The 17,546-nt window shown below is 48.1% G+C and overlaps 1 protein-coding gene across 1 annotated transcript; it reads right to left on the reverse strand.

The window, feature by feature from the left end:
• Positions 1 to 1,038: 1,038 nt before the first annotated feature.
• Positions 1,039 to 10,279, reverse strand: TLCD1 (TLC domain containing 1). Its single transcript, XM_082202013.1, has 4 exons — positions 10,077 to 10,279; positions 7,707 to 7,789; positions 4,016 to 4,098; positions 1,039 to 1,812 (listed from the first exon to the last, which is right to left on the reverse strand). Exons 1-4 carry the CDS (start codon positions 10,265 to 10,267, stop codon positions 1,432 to 1,434), a joined length of 738 nt encoding a protein of 245 aa, XP_082058139.1. The 5' UTR covers positions 10,268 to 10,279; the 3' UTR covers positions 1,039 to 1,431.
• Between the last annotated feature and the right edge of the window lie 7,267 nt (positions 10,280 to 17,546).

The raw sequence follows: 17,546 nt of genomic DNA on the forward strand, positions 1-17,546 counted from the left end.
TAAACTTTTTTTAATGAACAGGAAGACCACATTAGACCTCGCTTGATGAGCATCCTGTTTTCCTCAAACGGCCAACCAGATGGCCCAATGGGAACCCTTCAAGCAGGTCACCTGACTGCGGTAGCACTTTCAGAGCAGCTTGAAATTCAGGGGTACACTGCTCCTGAAGGTGGAGGCTCCATCTAGCCAGCCTGACCGGAAGCATTCAAGAGCCTTCTCCTGCTCAGTGGAGTTGTCTAGACCTCTGAAACTACCTGGTGGCAGCAATTCTAAAAGTTTGTTATGCTTTGGGTGAGGGAAGTTTATATTTTTCATTGGGGAGTTTTATAAACCTCCTCTTCTTACTCTTCTACTAAACTAAAAGAATTTCCAAACATTGTAGGCTTGAGGTGGGGAACCTCAAGCCTGGGGCTCAATGTGGCCCTCCCCTCCCCTCCATCAGGCCCTTGAGACATTCCCCAAGCCACAAACACTCCCCCCAAGTGCCAGGCTGGGAAGTGTCCTTGAAGCTGACCAAGCTAACTTGGCTTCAACCAGAGCCAGGGCCTTTTCAACTCTGGCTCCGGTCTGGTGGAACGCTCTGCCTCATGAGACCAGGGCCCTGCAGGATCTGATTTCTTTCCGCATGGCCTGTAAGACAGAGTTGTTCCGCCTGGCCTTTGGCTTGGAGCCAATTTGATTCCCTCCCTCCCTCTCTTTCTTTTTTCTTTTCCTTCTCCTGCGATGAGGCTACATTTTAATATTTCAATATTTTAATTCTGTATTTTAATTTTGTTTTTAAGTTGTATTCATTCAACTTGTTTTTATTATTGCTTGGAAGCCGCTCTGAGCCCAGCCTTGGCTGGGGAGGGCGGGGTATAAATAAAAATTATTATTATTATTATTATTATTATTATTACTACTTAAAGAACGGGAAGGGACCCCATGTCTCATCCAGTCCAACCCCTTTCTTGTCTGGACAGAGGATGGCGAGACACGTGTGAGACCATTTGTGTGGAATCGCCGCCCCCTTGAAAGAACACCTCAGCGGGGGGTGGCTTTTATCGAGAACAGCTTTTAATGCATGAAACTACCCTTTCCCCTTCCGTTTTCCAAACCACCAACAGCGAACAAGGCAAAAACACAACCCCAACCGCCAAATCTTCCCATCTTCTCTTGCTTCCTGCTGAGCTCAGATCGGCTCGGGATCTGAATTCGGAAGGCGTCACCCTCATCTAGTAAGGCAAGGCCCGGTGGGGTGGGGTGGGGAGCCCCCTAACCCCACCGGGCCCAGAACAAGGAAAGGAAAAGGCTTGGAAAGAACATCACAGTGAGAACGGCGCGGTCCTCAGCGGATAAGGCACACGGGCAGCGAAGGAGCTCTCCCTTTGGCACCGCCCAAACCGTCCTCTCCACCCGCCGAGGAGTCCGGGAGAGACCACGAGAGGCGGCTCAGTCCGTCAGGAACTTCTTCTCGCTGTCGGGGTCCCGGGCGCCTGGGCAGAAGTCGGAGCGCATGAGGCGCGAGAAGTAGATGAGGATCATGCCGTCGAGGAGGACCAGGTTGACCATGAGGAAAGCGCCCTGGCCGCGCATCTCCACGAAGCGGACGAAGTACCAGGTCAAGTAGGCCTGGGGGGCCAGGCGGAAGAGGAAGTAGACCACCACGTTGACGTACTTGTTGACCAGGTAGAGGGTGGGGAAGGGCAGGTGGCCCAGGCGCATCATCATGCGGAGCGTCAGGAAGATGTTGCTCACCTCCACAAAGAGGGTCACCAGGCCGGCGGCCACAAAGCGGTTCAGGAGGATCCCAGAAAACAATCCCATAATGGCCTGAGAAGTAAAGACGAGAGGGAGGAATCGTGTCTTTAAATATAATAATAGGCGAAGATGAAGGAGACTGGCAAAACAAACTACAGTGGTACCTCGGGTTAAGTACTTAATTCGTTCCGGAGGTCCATACTTAACCTGAAACTGTTCTTAACCCGAGGTACCACTTTAGCTAATGGGGCCTCCCGCTGCCACACGATTTCTGTTCTCATCCTGAAGCAAAGTTCTTAACCCAAGGTACTATTTCTGGTTTAGCGGAGTCTGTAACCTGAAGTGTCTGTAACCCGAGGTAAAATAAAATGGTAAATGGGCCCCTGACCATTAGGTCCAGTCGTGGCCGATTCTGGGGTTGCGGCGCTCATCTCGCTTTACTGGCCGAAGGAGCCGGCGTACAGCTTCCGGGTCATGTGACCAGAATGACTAAGCCGCTTCTGGCGAACCAGAGCAGCGCACGGAAACGCCGTTTACCTTCCTGCCGGAGCGGTACCTATTTATCTACTTGCACTTGATGTGCTTTTGAACTGCTAGGTTGGCAGGAGCAGGGACCGAGCAATGGGAGCTCACCCCGTCACGGGGATTCGAACCACCAACCTTCTGATCGGCAAGTCCTAGGCTCTGTGGTTTAACCCACAGCGCCACCCACGTCCCTTCGAACCCAAGGTACCACTGTAATGAACTATGCAGGACACACCAGTCAATCTGAAACTCTAGAAAGAATAAGGACATTGTTCTTCTTTTATTTCCTTTTTCTCTCTTTAAAAAAAAGGGAGAAATGTTCAGGCATAATTAGTAAGCTTTGCGTATTGGCTTCTACATTAGTTGACCTCTTAAAGGTCACTTGTAATAATATGCGTAAGGTTTTAAAATTGGATAGTTAAGAGTACAGTGGTACCTCGCAAGACGAATGCCTCGCAAGACGAAAAACGCGCAAGATGAAAGAGTTTTCCGTTTTTTGAGTCGTTCTGCAAGACGAATTTCCCTATGGGCTTGCTTCGCAAGACGAAATGTCTTGCGAGTTCTTGCGAGTTTGTTTCCTTTTTCTTAAAGCCGCTAAGCCGTTAATAGCCGCTAAGCTGCTAAGAGCCGCTAAGCCGCTAATAGCCGTGCTTCGCAAGACGAAAAAACCGCAAGACGAAGAGACTCGCGGAACGGATTAATTTCGTCTTGCGAGGCACCACTGTATAAGACTCAGTGGACGTGTATAAATGAGTAGAAAAAATGGAACCAGGAGGGGGAGTCTGCGGGAAGTCAATTAAGAAGTGTGATTTATTTAATCTGTTCTTTTGTTATCATAAAATTAATAAATTGTATCAAAACAAAACAAAATAATAGGCAGCCCTGCTGGATCAGGCCAAAGTGGGCTCATTTGCCCAGCGCTCTTGCTGTCCCGGAATCATGAGGACTAGGAACTCGCCACTTAAAAACAAAAGCGAGTTTCTCTGAAAGCTGAATTCTGCAGTGTCAAAGAACATCAGAAGAGGCTGCTGAATCAGACTGAAGGGGTCCCCGGGCCCAGCCCAGCCTCCTGTTCTCACAGATGTCTAAGAGTTCCAGTGTTAACAGAAAAAAGCTTTTCACTATCCACTTTCTTCATTCCAGACATGATTTTATAAATGTCTATTGCGTTGTCTCTTCCTCACCTTTTCTCTAAACTAAAAAGTCCCAAATGCAGTGACTTTCCCTCTGAAGATCATTTTGGTCTATCAGAGTAGCAGAGATTAGCAAATCAAGGGATTCCCAGAACTGTAGTGTTGGAGGGGAACCCAAAGGGCATCCAGCTCACCCCCTTGGTCAAGGGAAGATCTGGAACACAGGATGCAGCCACAGCAGATAAGGCCCCGCAAACTCTGGAGTCTGCCAAAACCTCTTGCTTGCTTTGATAGAGGGTGGAGGAGGGTGAGCATGTGCAGAAACTCTGTCCTTGCGTGACCTCATTCTACCTTTTTAAAAGTTATTTTTCTCATATTTAGTAAAGCAAGCTTAAAAACGCTGACAATACCAAGCTCATTTATATCACAATTTGCAAACGGCACCCATTCATGTTTACTAACAAACTCGTGAAACGGGACTTTTTTCCCAGCAGGGGAAAAGAAAAAAAGAAAAACCAGGGAAATTTCCTGCTTCGCATCTCTGTGACTCAGAGCCAGCCGAGGGCGGTCACCGGCCTCTGAGTTGCCTCGCTTGGCCCATGAGGGCCGGTACTTGCCATGGCATGGTGGACCAGGTACTCCCACGAGGCCCGAGACTGGCGGCAGACGATGATGTCCAGAGAGTCATGGATGAAATAACCTGGGGAGGAATAAGAAGAGTTATAGTGTTGGAAGGGACCCCTGGGTCATCCAGCCCAACCCCCAGCAGGAAGAGGTTTGCTCTCGCCACCCTCTGCACCCCCAAGGATGGGGGAACCTGCGGTGTGGCTTTCCGGGTGCGCAGGAGCAGACTCGGGTCATTTTTGATAATATGGCGCCCTGAGCGAGGCCAAAATTTGGTGCCCCAAATGAATCTTCTCCATTTTGGCCCCTTGGCCTGGTACCCTGTGCAGAGGAACTGCTCTAAATCGGGTGCTAGGGCTCCAATTCCCATCTTACCATCACCTACAACTATTAAAAGGCCCCCAAACTTTTATACTTTTATCCTGAAAGGATAGCACCCCAACCCCCTTGAATTTCAGCTCTTTTAAAACTCCTGCACCAAAAATGATCTAACCCGCTTTGAGATTATTATTTTGTGAAAATGTTGTGAATAAAAGGACGAAAATGACAACACTGTGACCTTTGGGTATTAAACAGAGGAAGACGGGGAGGTACCTTGCGTCGCAGACCACTGACCCATCTAACTCAGTACTGCCTGCACTGATTGGCAGCGACTCTCCAGGGTCTCTCCCAGCCTGACCTGGGGATGCCACTGAACCTTTTGCATGCCAAGCAGAGCCTCTGCCGTTGAGCTACAGCCTTAAAAATACACCCAAGACTCCAGTCCTCAGGGTTTTAAATCAGAACAAAAGAAGTCACTTTTTTCTAACTCAAGACCGTTCATCATCCACCTAGCTCAGTACAGTCCACACTGACTGGCAGCAGCTCCCCAGGGTTTCAGATAGGAGTCTTTTGCCTACTTAGAGACACCAGGGATTGAACCTGGGATCGCCTGAAGGCAAGGCAGAGGCTCTGCCACTGAGCTACCCTGTATTCAAGGAAGTCACATGAGGGAGCGGTCTGGCCTGCTCACAATCCCCTCTTTCTGGGCCCAGGAAAACCTCCCGTTCACGCAGAAGGCTCCAAATATTGATGGGCACCCAGCAGAACCAGGGCAGCCTCAAACTCCACAATACAGAGCGCAGCTCCCAACTCTCAGCTGGGGAAAAATTAGCAACACCAGCCGTGTTTCCGTTACGCTGTTGAGCAAAAAAGGAAGTTGGCAGCAGCGCTGAGTGTCTGGTGGATTTCATTTCCATACAGCTGACCTGCAGAACTACCTTGCTGCAACACGCAATATCGGGAGGGTTTGCATGCCAAGGGACAGCAGAAAAATATCTGCACGGAGAAATCACGGGGGCACATGAGGTCAACCCAAAGCAGCGTCAGAAATTCTGCCTGGTTCCCTCCAGAAGGCCATTGGAGCAGGACCTCAGTTTCTGGGGTGGAGACACTCCTTCAGGTATACTGGGCCGAGGCCCTTTAGAGCTTTAAAGGTCAGCACCAACACTTTGAATTGTGCTCGCAAACGTCCTGGGAGCTTTCTCCTCCATGACCTAAGAAGAGCCTGCTAGATCGGGCCCAAGGAGGCCCATTTAGTCCAGCAGGCTGTTCCCACCGTAGCCAAATGCCCCAAAGACCCTAGGAATCCAGATAGATTGCCTTGGGACCAGGAGGTTCCATAAGACCATAGGAAGATCCTGGTTGCTGGATCAGGCCAGAGGTCCACCTAGATCAGCCTCTTATTTTCACAGTGGCCAACCAGGTGCCCTAATGGGAAACTCACAATCTTGAGTGCAACAGCAGCCCTGCCCTCCTGACATTTCCAGCAATTGGATTTCAGAAGCATCACTTCCTCTGACCGTGGTGACAGAGCAGAGCCATTGCAGCTAGTAGCCCAGTCCATGGGACTCTCAAGAGTCTCCTCAAGTACCATAATTCAAAAGCGCCCAAGAATGGATGCTTTTGAATTATGGTGCTGGAGGAGACTCTTGAGAGTCCCATGGACTGCAAGAAGATCAAGCCTCTCCATTCTGAAGGAAATCAGCCCTAAGTGCTCACTGGAAGGACAGATCCTGAAGCTGAGGCTCCAATCCTTTGGCCACCTCGTGAGAAGAGAAGACTCCCTGGAAAAGACCCTGATGTTGGGAAAGATGGAGGGCACAAGGAGAAGGGGACGACAGAGGACGAGATGGTGGGACAGTGTTCTCAAAGCTACCAGCATGAGTTTGACTAAACTGCGGGAGGCAGTGGAAGACAGAAGTGCCTGGCGTGATCTGGTCCAGGGGGCCATGAAGAGTCGGACACAACTAAACGACTAAACAACAACAAGAACAACAGCCCTCGATAGCCCTCTCCTCTACAGTCTCCCATCGTCCCTGACCGCTAGCTGGGAGTCGTTTCAGAAACATCTGGAGGTCAGGCGGTTGGCAAAAGCCACCCTCAATTCTTGCCCCCCCACCGGCAATCAATCTGACTAATGTTTAGGTACATTGCAGTTTAAAAGCTTCTGAAAGCCCTGCTCATTATTTCAGCTTACAACTGCTCTTAACTTAGGAGCAAAGGCATTAAGTGTAGATGCATCAAAATACGGGAAATGTGAGCCATTATCCTATCCACCCGATCCAAAAACCACACATCCAGCAGTTGCTCATCTTCTGTGGGAAAAGCATGCTAAACCTTCCATCTCTCTGAGCTGCATCTCGGAGAATCAGAGAGTTGAAAAGGGCCTTCAAGGGTTATCCAGTCCATTTCCTTGCAATGCAGGAATAGCATCTATATTATTATTATTATTACCACCCCTAAGTCCTTTTCACATGGACTGCTGTCAAGCCAGGTGTCCTCCATCCTATATCTGTGCATGTGATTATTCCCAATTATTACATTTGTCGCTACTGAAATCCAGTATGTTTCCAAGCACAATTCAAAGTGTTGGTGCTGACTTTTAAAGCCCTAAATGGCCTCAAAGGGCCAGTAGACCTGAAGGAGTGTCTCCACCCCCATCGTTCTGCCTGGACGCTGAGGTCCAGCGCCGAGGGCCTTCTGGCAGTTCCCTCCCTGCGAGAAGTGAGGTTACACAGAATCAGGCAGAGGACCTTCTTGGTGGTGGCGCCCGCCCTGTGGAACGCCCTCCCAGCAGATGTCAAGGAAATAAACAACTATTTTACTTTTAAAAGACAACTGAAGGCAGCCCTGTTTAGGGAAGTTTTTAATATTTAATGCTTTATTGTTTTTAACACTCAATTGGGAGCTGCCCAGAGTGGCTGGGGAAACTCAGGCAGATGGGCGGGGTATTAATAATAATAATAATAATAATAATAATAATAATAATAATAATTACAGTGGTACCTCGGGTTACATACGCTTCAGGTTACAGACTCTGCTAACCCAGAAATAGTACCTCGAGTTAAGAACTTTGCTTCAGGATGAGAACAGAAATTGTGCTCCGGCGGCGCAGCAGCAGCAGGAGGCCCCATTAGCTAAAGTGATGCTTCAGGTTAAGAACAGTTTCAGGTTAATAACAGACCTCCAGAAAGAATTAAGTTCTTAACCCGAGGTACCACTGTATTATTATTATTATTTCTTTTTTTGGCAAATCTACTCTGCGCCGTCTTTTGCCCATTAGGCTGCCTTACTCCATCAGAGACAAGGCACTGGGTTGCTGCCCGCCTGAGCCCGGCACCACTAGCGTCACCTGCTTCTCACCTGCGGAAACACACAGCAGCAGATGCCCGGATCGAGAGGTTGAGTTGATGAGGTCGGCAAAAGCCCCAGGCATTTTCCACACCCTGGGATGGAAAACAAGAGATTCACAAGTTAGGACAGGCCATCTACAATAAGGACTTTTTAAAAGGGTAAATTCAGGAGAAACAAGTTCCTCCTGACCTAAGCCTTACCAGGGTCACACGCTCTTAAGGGCCAGTCCCGTTCATTGATCAACCCACAAAATCCATGTCATATTACAAGGAAGAGATCCCTGAGCAAAACTGGTGGATCATGGAACTAAGGGGATATATGACAGGCACAGACCACCAGAATTACTGGCCAGGGAAACCTAGGCTCTTTCCCAGAGCCAAAAAGGGATCTCTTGCACACAGACACAAATGCAAACTAAAATAATCAAGATTAGATGTCTCAAATCCAGCACAGATACCATTTAGAATTTCCCTAAATTCAAAATGGGGCGTTCTTTCCTTCTCCAAAATCCCAAGTGTTTAAAAAGAGAGACAGACAGAAACAGAGAAAACTCAAAAAAACAAATAAATTGGTTTGTTGTTATTAGCTGCTTCTAAATAAACCAAGTCTGCTTTTAGCACAATGTCTGCCACTCTTTAAAGTCTGTTTTCATTTGCTGTTTTTAAATGGATGTTTTGCCCCGTTTTATGTAAAATGCTTAAGATTATTTTTTTTAGCAGTATATAAATATTGCAAAATAAAACAACACAGCATTACGAAGAATAACCACTTATTGCAACATGGGGTGGCGTGGGGAACTTCATGGCCTCTCTCTGGAAGACCATTATTAGGGATTTCCTAATGCACGAAGATCCGAAACCAGGTTCTTGGGAGTTCACACACACAAGCGCACAGATGTCCTTTTTTGCAACCGAGAGATTCTGGCTGGCATCTTGCCAGCACCTGCTGGAATGAGGAGGGGCTGGAGACCCACAACAGGTGCTTAGTGGCAGGGGGCGACCACCTGCGCCAGCTCCCTTGGGCAACCCCAGCCTGCTAAGAGAGGCTGTGCCAAGGCAGGGACTGACACATCCAGGGCACCGCCTGCGGCCTCCTCTTGGGGTGACGGACTGGTTTTCTCCTTCGGAGGTGAGTTAGGAAACATGGGAAAGAACAGGTGAAGGTTGCCACACCTTGGCAGTGTGGGAGAGGAGGGCATCAGGCAACGGCTTGGCCAGCCGCAGGCTTCCTTGGATGTTGCAAAACCCCGCTGAGGTTCGCCAGGTTCCCTCCCAAAATCTGTGTGGGCTTCCTTGAGAGAAGGGCGGCCCACACTCTGTGTGCACTCAGGGGCACCCTCTCCTTCCACAGAATTGTTAGAGGTATTTCTGGTCTCTCCAGTTTTCCTGGAACAGGGCTGACCTCGAGGAAATTCGCCAGGAAGCACCTTCTAGGGAACAGGTAGAACCAGGATAGGGAAGATCCATCATCTCCAAGGACAAAAGCAGCCTTGTTTGAAGGCCCCGGCAGGCAGCCCTTGGCAAGAGGCTGAGAACAGGAGCCGGGTCTTAACCTGAGCGGTGCTGGCGCCAGGCTGCTGCTCTGGGAGAGAGGAGGGAAGCCGCATCTGGGAGCCCCACCCTGGGGAGCAACTTCTTCTTTCAAAAAGAGACAAGGGGGGGGGGGAATGTCCTCTGTTTTGCAATGCGCTGTCTAGGCTGCAGGAGGGAGGGCACTCTGTACATGCTCAGAAACGACCACCACCCTCACTCCCAGCCACCACAACGCCAGCCATGCAAAATACATCATTCCTGAGAGATGATGTTTATGTAAGGAGCGTTCTCTGTGCATGTCCAAAGGCAACCAGGATCCGGGAAGTGCAAAGACAACGGCGGGGGAGGCACTTTGTGCATGCTCAGAGACCACCCCCACCATCAGCTACAAACCCACCCCGGCTTTCCAAGACGCCTTTTCCGAGTGGACTGGCGGGGGGGGGAGGGATGGGAAGGGGGGTCTCTCTGTGCATGCTCAGAGGCAGCCTCGCCCCGGGTGCCGATCCAAGAGGGGAGGGCACTCTGTACATGCCCAGAAACAACAGCCACCACCCTCACTCCCAGCCACCACAACGCCAGCCTTGCAAAATACATCATTCCTGAGAGATGATGTTTATGTAAGGAGCTTTCTCTGGGCATGTCCACTGGCAAGCAGGCTCCGGGAAGGTCAAAGGCAGCAGCGGCGGCGGCGGGGAAGGCACTTTGTGCATGCTCAGAGACCACCCCCACCCCGGCTTTCCATGACGCCTTTTCCCCGGCAGTGGACTGGTGGGGGGGGGTGTCTCTCTGTGCATGCTCAGAGGCAGCCGGGCCCCCGGAGCGGAGAGCGGCCCTGCTCCGCACTCACCCGACCACGGCCCAGATCCCGGCCACGACGGAGTGGACGAAGGAGACGAGCAGGTTCCTCCAGCGCCAGGTGCGCGTGGCGTCCAGGCGGACGTGCGCCGGCAGCGGGCTGAGCCGGAGCCCCTGGCGGAGGGCGGCGAAGGCCAGCGTGGAGCCCGCCACCAGCCCCGCCGAGCGCAGCCACGGGCCCATCGCCCGCCCGCCTGCCCGGCCGCCTCCTCGCCCGGCCGCCCGCCTGCCTGCCTGCCTGCCTCCCCGCTCCCGGCGCGCCGCCCCGGCCCACGTGCGCGCCCGCCCGCCGGGAGGAGCCCCGCCCAGGGGAGGAGCCCGCCCAGGCCACGCCCCGGGGAGGGGCCGGTAGGGGTCCGTCCGCCGCCGACGCCAGGCCACGCCCCCCGCCCGCTGCGCGATTGTCACCGTCGCCCCATTGTTGGTGGGCGGCGCTGCAGCGCTATCGCGACCGAGACGCTATTATTATTACTATTATTATCATCCTTATCAATCACCCAGTAATATTAGCAGCTTCGTTCTCAAGCTGCCAAGGAGTAATAACATTATTATTATTATTATTATTATTATTATTATTATTATTATTATTATTATTATTATTACTATGAATCATTCTGTAATATTAGCAGCTTCGTTCTCAAGCTGCCAAGGAGTAATAAAATTATTATTATTATTATTATTATTATTATTAGTCAGCCAGTAATATTAGCAGCTTCATCATCAGGCTGCCAAGGAGTAATAACATTATTATTATTATTATTATTATTATTATTATTAATCACCCAGTAATATTAGCAGCTTTGTCCTCAAGCTGCCAAGGAGTAATAACATTATTATTATTATTATTACTTGTCTTTTTTCCCATCATAACCAGGGTCGGATTTAGGTTTGATGAGGCCCTAAGCTACTGAAGGTAATGGGGCCCTTTATATGCCCAGCTCTCCTTTGTCAACAACAAATTGTCGCTGTTTTTTGTGTTGAATATATGCTATAAGGTAATTTATGGACCTAATAGGAATCTAAAGCCATTTGCCACTGTTGCTGTATGTGGGTTTATTTTATTTGTTTTTGTCTTATATTTTGGAAATGTACATCCAGAATTTTTTCTTTAAGTTTTTTTGGGGGCCCCAAAGCTATAGTTTGTTTAGCTTATACATAAATCTAGCACTGATAATCACCCCAGCGATAAGGAGAGTATCATCTTCATCCTCAAGGTGCCACATAATAAGGACTTTATTATCATTTTGTGGCTTTATTTCTAGTGGCCTCGCCATATGGAATTGCCCCTGATTTTTTGCGCGAGCCTGCAATAACACCTCTTTTTTAAAAATAGAAACCAGCCTTGTGGTACTTATGAATGCTAACAGTATTATGGTGACTATTAATTAAATTGTATACTGCGCACAGGCCCTTGTTCTCCTACCAGCTGAAGACTTTCTTGTTCCACCAGGCTTTTGGCAACTGACTGCTTTTAAGGAGAGAGCTGTTTTGTTGTAATGATCTGTATGTTGTAAACATATTACAATGCATACACACACTCTGTAACTATTTAAATTTTTTTAAGAATTGCTTCCCCATCCCATTTGTTTAGCTGTCTCTATTTTGGCTGTAAGCCACCTTGAGTCCCTTGTCAGGGGGGAAAGCAGGATAAAAATATATATTAGAGGTTGAAAATGGCTTCTTTTATTACGGCCAGAGCGACAGTCCACGTCACCAGATGCGCAGAGCGTTAGCCTGAGTTGTCACTGAGCCACTGATGTGAAGAGTGGGCCCTTTGACACTGGGTGGCAGCAACACACCACAATATTTGATGGGCCTTTTTTTTTTTTTTTTTTTTATTCAGAGCCTTTCCTTGCTGGGGAAGAAGGATAAGGCTTCTGTGAGGCACCTGGAATAGTTATTTCACTCGATTTGCCCTGGCCGAATGCCCCTCACTCTCTTCACACGGTGCAGCCTTCAACTCGGGAATCTGCTGCAAAGAGATATTGGCAGCGACCACCAGCCTGAGCAGTTTAAAAGAGGATTAGATGAAATTCATGGGGGATAAGGCTACATAAGAGCATCAGGAGAGCATCAGGCCAAGCGCCCCTCTGGGTCCAGCATCTTCTCATAGGGTCTGAGCACACAGCATGGAGGTTTTTCATTCCTGATCCAACGTATTGTCCTCTTTGGTGGCAGAGACCAGTTCCGATCTGCGCTCCCCCTGGTTCACTTTGGGCTGACACCACCTCTTTGCCCACCTTGAAGGCTTCTTGTGAGAATCAAAGAAGGGGAAGACATTGTGTCTGCTGCTTTGGGTTCCTTGGAGCAATGGTGTGTGTGCATGTTTGTTTGTTTATTTATTTATTCATTCATTTATTTATTTTAAATACTTTTTATTGGCTTTTTCAGTTAAACAAAAAACAAACAAAACCAAGCAAAAACAAACAAATTATAGTAAAATCATCTTTACATTCATTCTTTGGTATCATCATCTTATTTCTGTTATATCACGCCTCGACTTCCTTCCCTGCCAGTTGCAGGTTTCTTGGTATACCTCTTCTCTTACAGTTTCTTTCCCAATTATGTACGCATCACAAGGCTTATGTTAATCCTACTGTAGTTCTTAAACTTCTACAATTATATTCAATATATGTTACAAATTTACTCCATTCTTCAATAAACTTTGTACCTTTTTGGTGTCTAATTTTATGTGTCATCTTCGCTAATTCTGCATATTCGAAAAAATTTACTTGCCAATCCATAACAGTAGGGATCTCTGATGATTTCCATTTTTGTGCTATCAAAACCCTAGCAGTTCATGTTTAAATGTGAAACCTGAAGGAGCATCTCCACCCCCATCGTTCAGCCCACTGAGGTCCAGCTCCGAGGGCCTTCTCGGTAGTGGTGCCCACCCTGTGGAACGCCCTCCCATCAGATGTCAAGGAAATAACTACAGTGGTGCCCCGCAAGACGAATGCCTCGCAAGACAAAAAACTCGCTAGACGAAAGGTTTTTTCATTCGCGATTTGCCTCGCAAGACGAATTCTCCTATGGGCTTGCTTCGCAAGACGAAAACGTCTTGCGACTTTGTTAAACCGTTTAAACCGTGCTTCGCAAGAAGAAAAATTCGCTAGACAGCAAAAATTGCGGAACAAATTAATTTCGTCTTGCGGGGCACCACTGTATCTGATGTTTAGAAGACATCTGAAGGCAGCCCGGTTTAGGGAAGTTTTTAATGACTGATGTTTTAATGTATTTTTAATCTTCTGTTGGAAGCCGCCCAGAGTGGCTGGGGAGGCCCGGCTATATGGGAGGGGTATAAGTATTATTATTATTATTATTATTATTATTATTATTATTATTATTAGCTAACCCCTTGGTTTCCTTTTCTGATGAATTCTGATATTTATTTTTGTGTATATATGCAGAATCTTCCCCAGCTTTCCTTTGAACACATGCACTACTCAGCGTGCTTTCCTCCCTCCTATGTTTTGCTTTAAAAAAATAAACCCTTTATCAAGGTGAGGAGAGGGGAAGCCAGGCTCTTTCTCAGAGACAGCACCAGCCTTGCAGGACACCTGGCTGGCTGCGAATGACCTTGCAGGGAGAATCAGCCACCACATCCACCTTATCTCAGAGGATCTGTCTCAAGACCTTGAAAGCCTCTGTGGGCTTTGCTGGAAAAGGAAATCCATGCATCTCCTTTCCAGAGGTGTGCCTGGAAACAAAACATTTGCCTCTCCAACCAGGGCAGATGGCAGCTTGAATCAAGGCCAAAGATTAGTGAGTTGCATTCAGAGTTTTGTTTTCCCCCTTCTTGCAAATGTTGACTGCTTTGTAGGAAATGCCCCTCCTAAGCACTTCCAGCCTTCTTTACAAATCTGCTGTTTGCCCTGACTTGGTAAATAGGTCTAGACTTGATAAGGCTTTCCAACTCCTTATATATAAGCTGTGAGTTGCTTGCAGGGAGATCCCGCCGGAGCAGTACCTATTTATCTACTTGCACTTTGACGTGCTTTCGAACTGCTAGGTTGGCAGGAGCGGGGACCGAGCAACGGGAGCTCACCCTGCAAGGTTTAGACCACACCACCACCCACATCCCTTAGCACCTTAGATACCAACTAAGTTTGTTCTGGGTATAAGCTTTTGTGTGCATGTGTCAGACCAACATGACTACCTACCTGAATCTGCTATCAATTGCTGTTAGCCACTAGAGCAAAACCTTGTGGACCATCTTCAAGGGTAGCCTCACACAAAGGACATAAACAGCTATGGCCATGCCGTACTGGCCCAGGAATGACTATCAGGGAAGAGAGGTGTTTCTGCACCCCCTGACATCGAGTGATTATGTTCTTAATCCAGATGCTTTGAAACAGTTAGGAAACTCTTGTCCGCGAGTGCTTCAATTGGAGAACAGCCTTTACCAAAAGTGTCATGGGCTTTGAAAACACTCCAACTCAGGACACAAGGAAGAAACGTGCTAAGAGGAAGGCACACTTGGCAAATCCACACTGTGATCAACTCCCGCCTGGAAACCTGTGTCCCCACTGTGGAAGGATGTGTGGATCCAGAATTGGCTTCTACAGCCACTTACAGACTCATTGTTAAAACCGTGTTTATGGAAGACACAGAGCCTAGGACTTGCTGATCAGTCCGGTGGTTCAAATCCCTGCAACAGGGTGAGCTCCCGTTGTTCGGTCCCTGCTCCTGCCAACCTAGCAGTTCAAAAGCATGTCAAAAGTGTAAGCAGATAAATAGGTACCGCTGCAGCAGGAAGGTAAACGGTGTTTCCCTGCGCTGCTCTGGTTTGCCAGAAGCGGCTTCGTCATGCTGGCCACATGACCCGGAAGCTGTACACTGGCTCCCTCGGCCAATAAAGCGAGATGAGCGCCGCAATCCCAGAGTCGGTCACGACTGGACCTAATTGTCAGGGGTCCCTTTGCCTTTATGGAAGACAGTCTTACTTGGCTATGAGTGATCGCCAAAGAGAAAAGAAAGAGCTTTGAAACATATGCTTGATTAAATTGTTCTGTTGTTTTAGCGCCTGATGAAAAGGTCTGTTATGCCCTGAAGCTTGCACACTCCTAGCGTGTGCAAATGAAGATCACATCCACACTGTACACTTAAAGCATTTTAACAGTCACGGAGAAAACCGGGAACTCTAGCTGATTAAGGGCATTGAGCACACGGATGTACAATTCCCGGCGCCATGATGGCTCTGTTCTGCCAGGGAGAAAACTTTGTGCTTGAATTCTGCTTGCAGGTTTCTCATTTGGGCATTTGGTTGGCCACTGTGAGAACAACATGCTGGACTAGGTGGTCCCCCTTCGGCCTGGTCCAGCAATCTCTTTTTAGGTTCTTAGCACTCTTAACAAACTACCAGTTCCCAGGCTTCTCCATGACTGTTAAAGTGGTATAAGAGGGCTTGAGATGGATGGTGTGGATGGTTCATTCTGTCCCCAATATTCGAACCTGGTCCCTGCAGAGACCCACTTTCCAAAGATCCCTCTTTCTTTGCATCCTTCTCACCAGGAGTCCAACAACAAGCTCCCTTTGTCTGGAGAAGAACCGCCTCCCCAGCTGTTTATGCCTCAACAACAGCTCATCCTTGCCCCAAAGGGATGGGGCATTTAATTTGCCTGAAAGGGACCTCAGCTGTGTTGTGTTTGGGGGAGGGAGACCTGTCTCCTGGGGGGGGGGACCTATCCATTAGGTGCAGAAGTGGGAAAATAGGCAAATAATTAGCGATGAACGTCCTGGATCGCAGAGGGCCTGAGTGGTGCCTTTAAAATGCTTTATATACCATGCTAATGGTCATATTTAAACCAGTTTGCAACAGAAATAGCCATAGTTAATCCCCTTGTCCAGATGTGGGGAACCTTTGGCCCTTCAGATGTTGCTGAATTTTTACTCCCAGTATCCCTGGATATTGGCTATGCTTGCTCTGGGGCTCATGAGAGTTGTGGTTTAGGACCAGGGTGGGCAAAGGTTCCCCACACTTGCCTTAGTCCTAAAACTGCAAAGTACATGCAACTACAGTAAACAGCATATTCTAGCCTGGCTCTCTCTCCTGTACTCTGTTGACTTCCTGGGGTCAGTCTGTAGATTGGAAGCCTCTTGGGGCAGAGACCTGTCCTTTCATTTTTTGTTTCTTTTTAGTAAAGTGCTTTGCTCCAGGAGGGTGCTATCAAAATGATAATTATAATGGTGTCAGAACCACAAAAAATAAAAAATAGTCAGAAGAACCATTTATTTATTTGTTTATTGAACTTGCCCGGGGGTATATAGTTAGCCAATGCAGACTTTTTTTTAAGTAAAGATATTTCATTTTATAATGCATATAAAACAGAGAGAACAGTTATAATAACAGATGAGAGTTAAAAGATGGCAAACAAAAGTATAAAATGGGCATGTAGAGTGAGTCCACCAGGATGTGGGTTCAAATAAAAAAGTCCAAGTAAAGAATATTAGTATCATCTGATTATCAGCTCTGGTTTCAGACTTTCCTGGCTTGAAAATGATGTTTCTGTTGCACATGTAATAAAGGAATGCCAAATCATATTTTAATAGGGTTGCCAAAGTGAACATCTAGCTGCTTTTTTGGGGGCAAAGTTTCTAAGCTGCCATACATCCAAATTTTCCCTTGTCAAAATCCCAAATTCTGTGAGATTTGAGCACCTGTGCTGGCGTCTGCTCCCCTCAATAGTCTAGCTGTGGCATTTTGCAACAGCTGGATCTCCAGACCAAGCCCCACGGAAAGCAATTTTATCTATCAGTCTGTGGGGAACCTATCAGGATCTCCTGATACGGCTAGATTCCCGTTCTCACAAGCCTCTGGCCAGCAGGAACAGTGGTCAGGGATTGTGGCATAGCTGTCAACTTTTCCCTTTTCTTGCGAGAAATCCTAATCGGAATAAGGGAATTTTCCTTAAAAAAAGGGAAACGTTGACAGCTATGGATTGTGGAAGTTGGAGTCCAGCTGCATCTGGAGCTCCCCATCCTTGCCTATGCACCCTAGAGAAAAATCCGAATGCAGCCTTTGCTGGCCTGTTATTTTCCCCAGATGTTTTGGGCTGCCTGTAATCCCAAACATCAGGAAGGCAACAGGAAGGTGAAGAGGCTTCCAGGGCCCAGGAGCAAGAGGGCAGCAGCTAAGGCTTGCACCCTCGGGTTCCAGAGAGACCCTCGGGTGGCTCTTCAAATTCACAGAAGCAAGCCTTTGGTTGTGATGGGGACCCTTGGGCCAGTCACCACCTCTCAGCAATGTGAGGCTACCTCACAGGCTTGCTGTGAGAATGGTCGGCAGGGAACAGGGAACGAGAATGGGAGGAAGAGAATGGGAGGAAGATAACCTTGTTGTCAGCCTTTTGCTAGTGTTTGCTATTGCTGTTGTGATTCTGATTGTTATGTTATTGATTGATTATGCATAGCTGTCAACGTTTCCCTTTTTTAAAGGGAAATCCCCTTATTCCGAATAGGA

Source organism: Podarcis vaucheri (genome assembly GCF_965113315.1).
Source record: "Podarcis vaucheri genome assembly, chromosome: 15".
NCBI lineage: Eukaryota > Metazoa > Chordata > Lepidosauria > Squamata > Lacertidae > Podarcis > Podarcis vaucheri.

Coding starts and splice junctions, on each gene's coding strand:
- TLCD1 (XM_082202013.1), bottom strand. CDS start 10,267: ATGGGCCCGTGGCTGCGCTCGGCGGGGCTGGTGGCGGGCTCCACGCTG. Junction 4,099..7,706: donor GCTGCTGTGTGTTTCCGCAG/GTGAGAAGCAGG, acceptor ATTCCTCCCCAG/GTTATTTCATCCATGACTCT. Junction 1,813..4,015: donor ACCTGGTCCACCATGCCATG/GCAAGTACCGGC, acceptor TTTACTTCTCAG/GCCATTATGGGATTGTTTTC.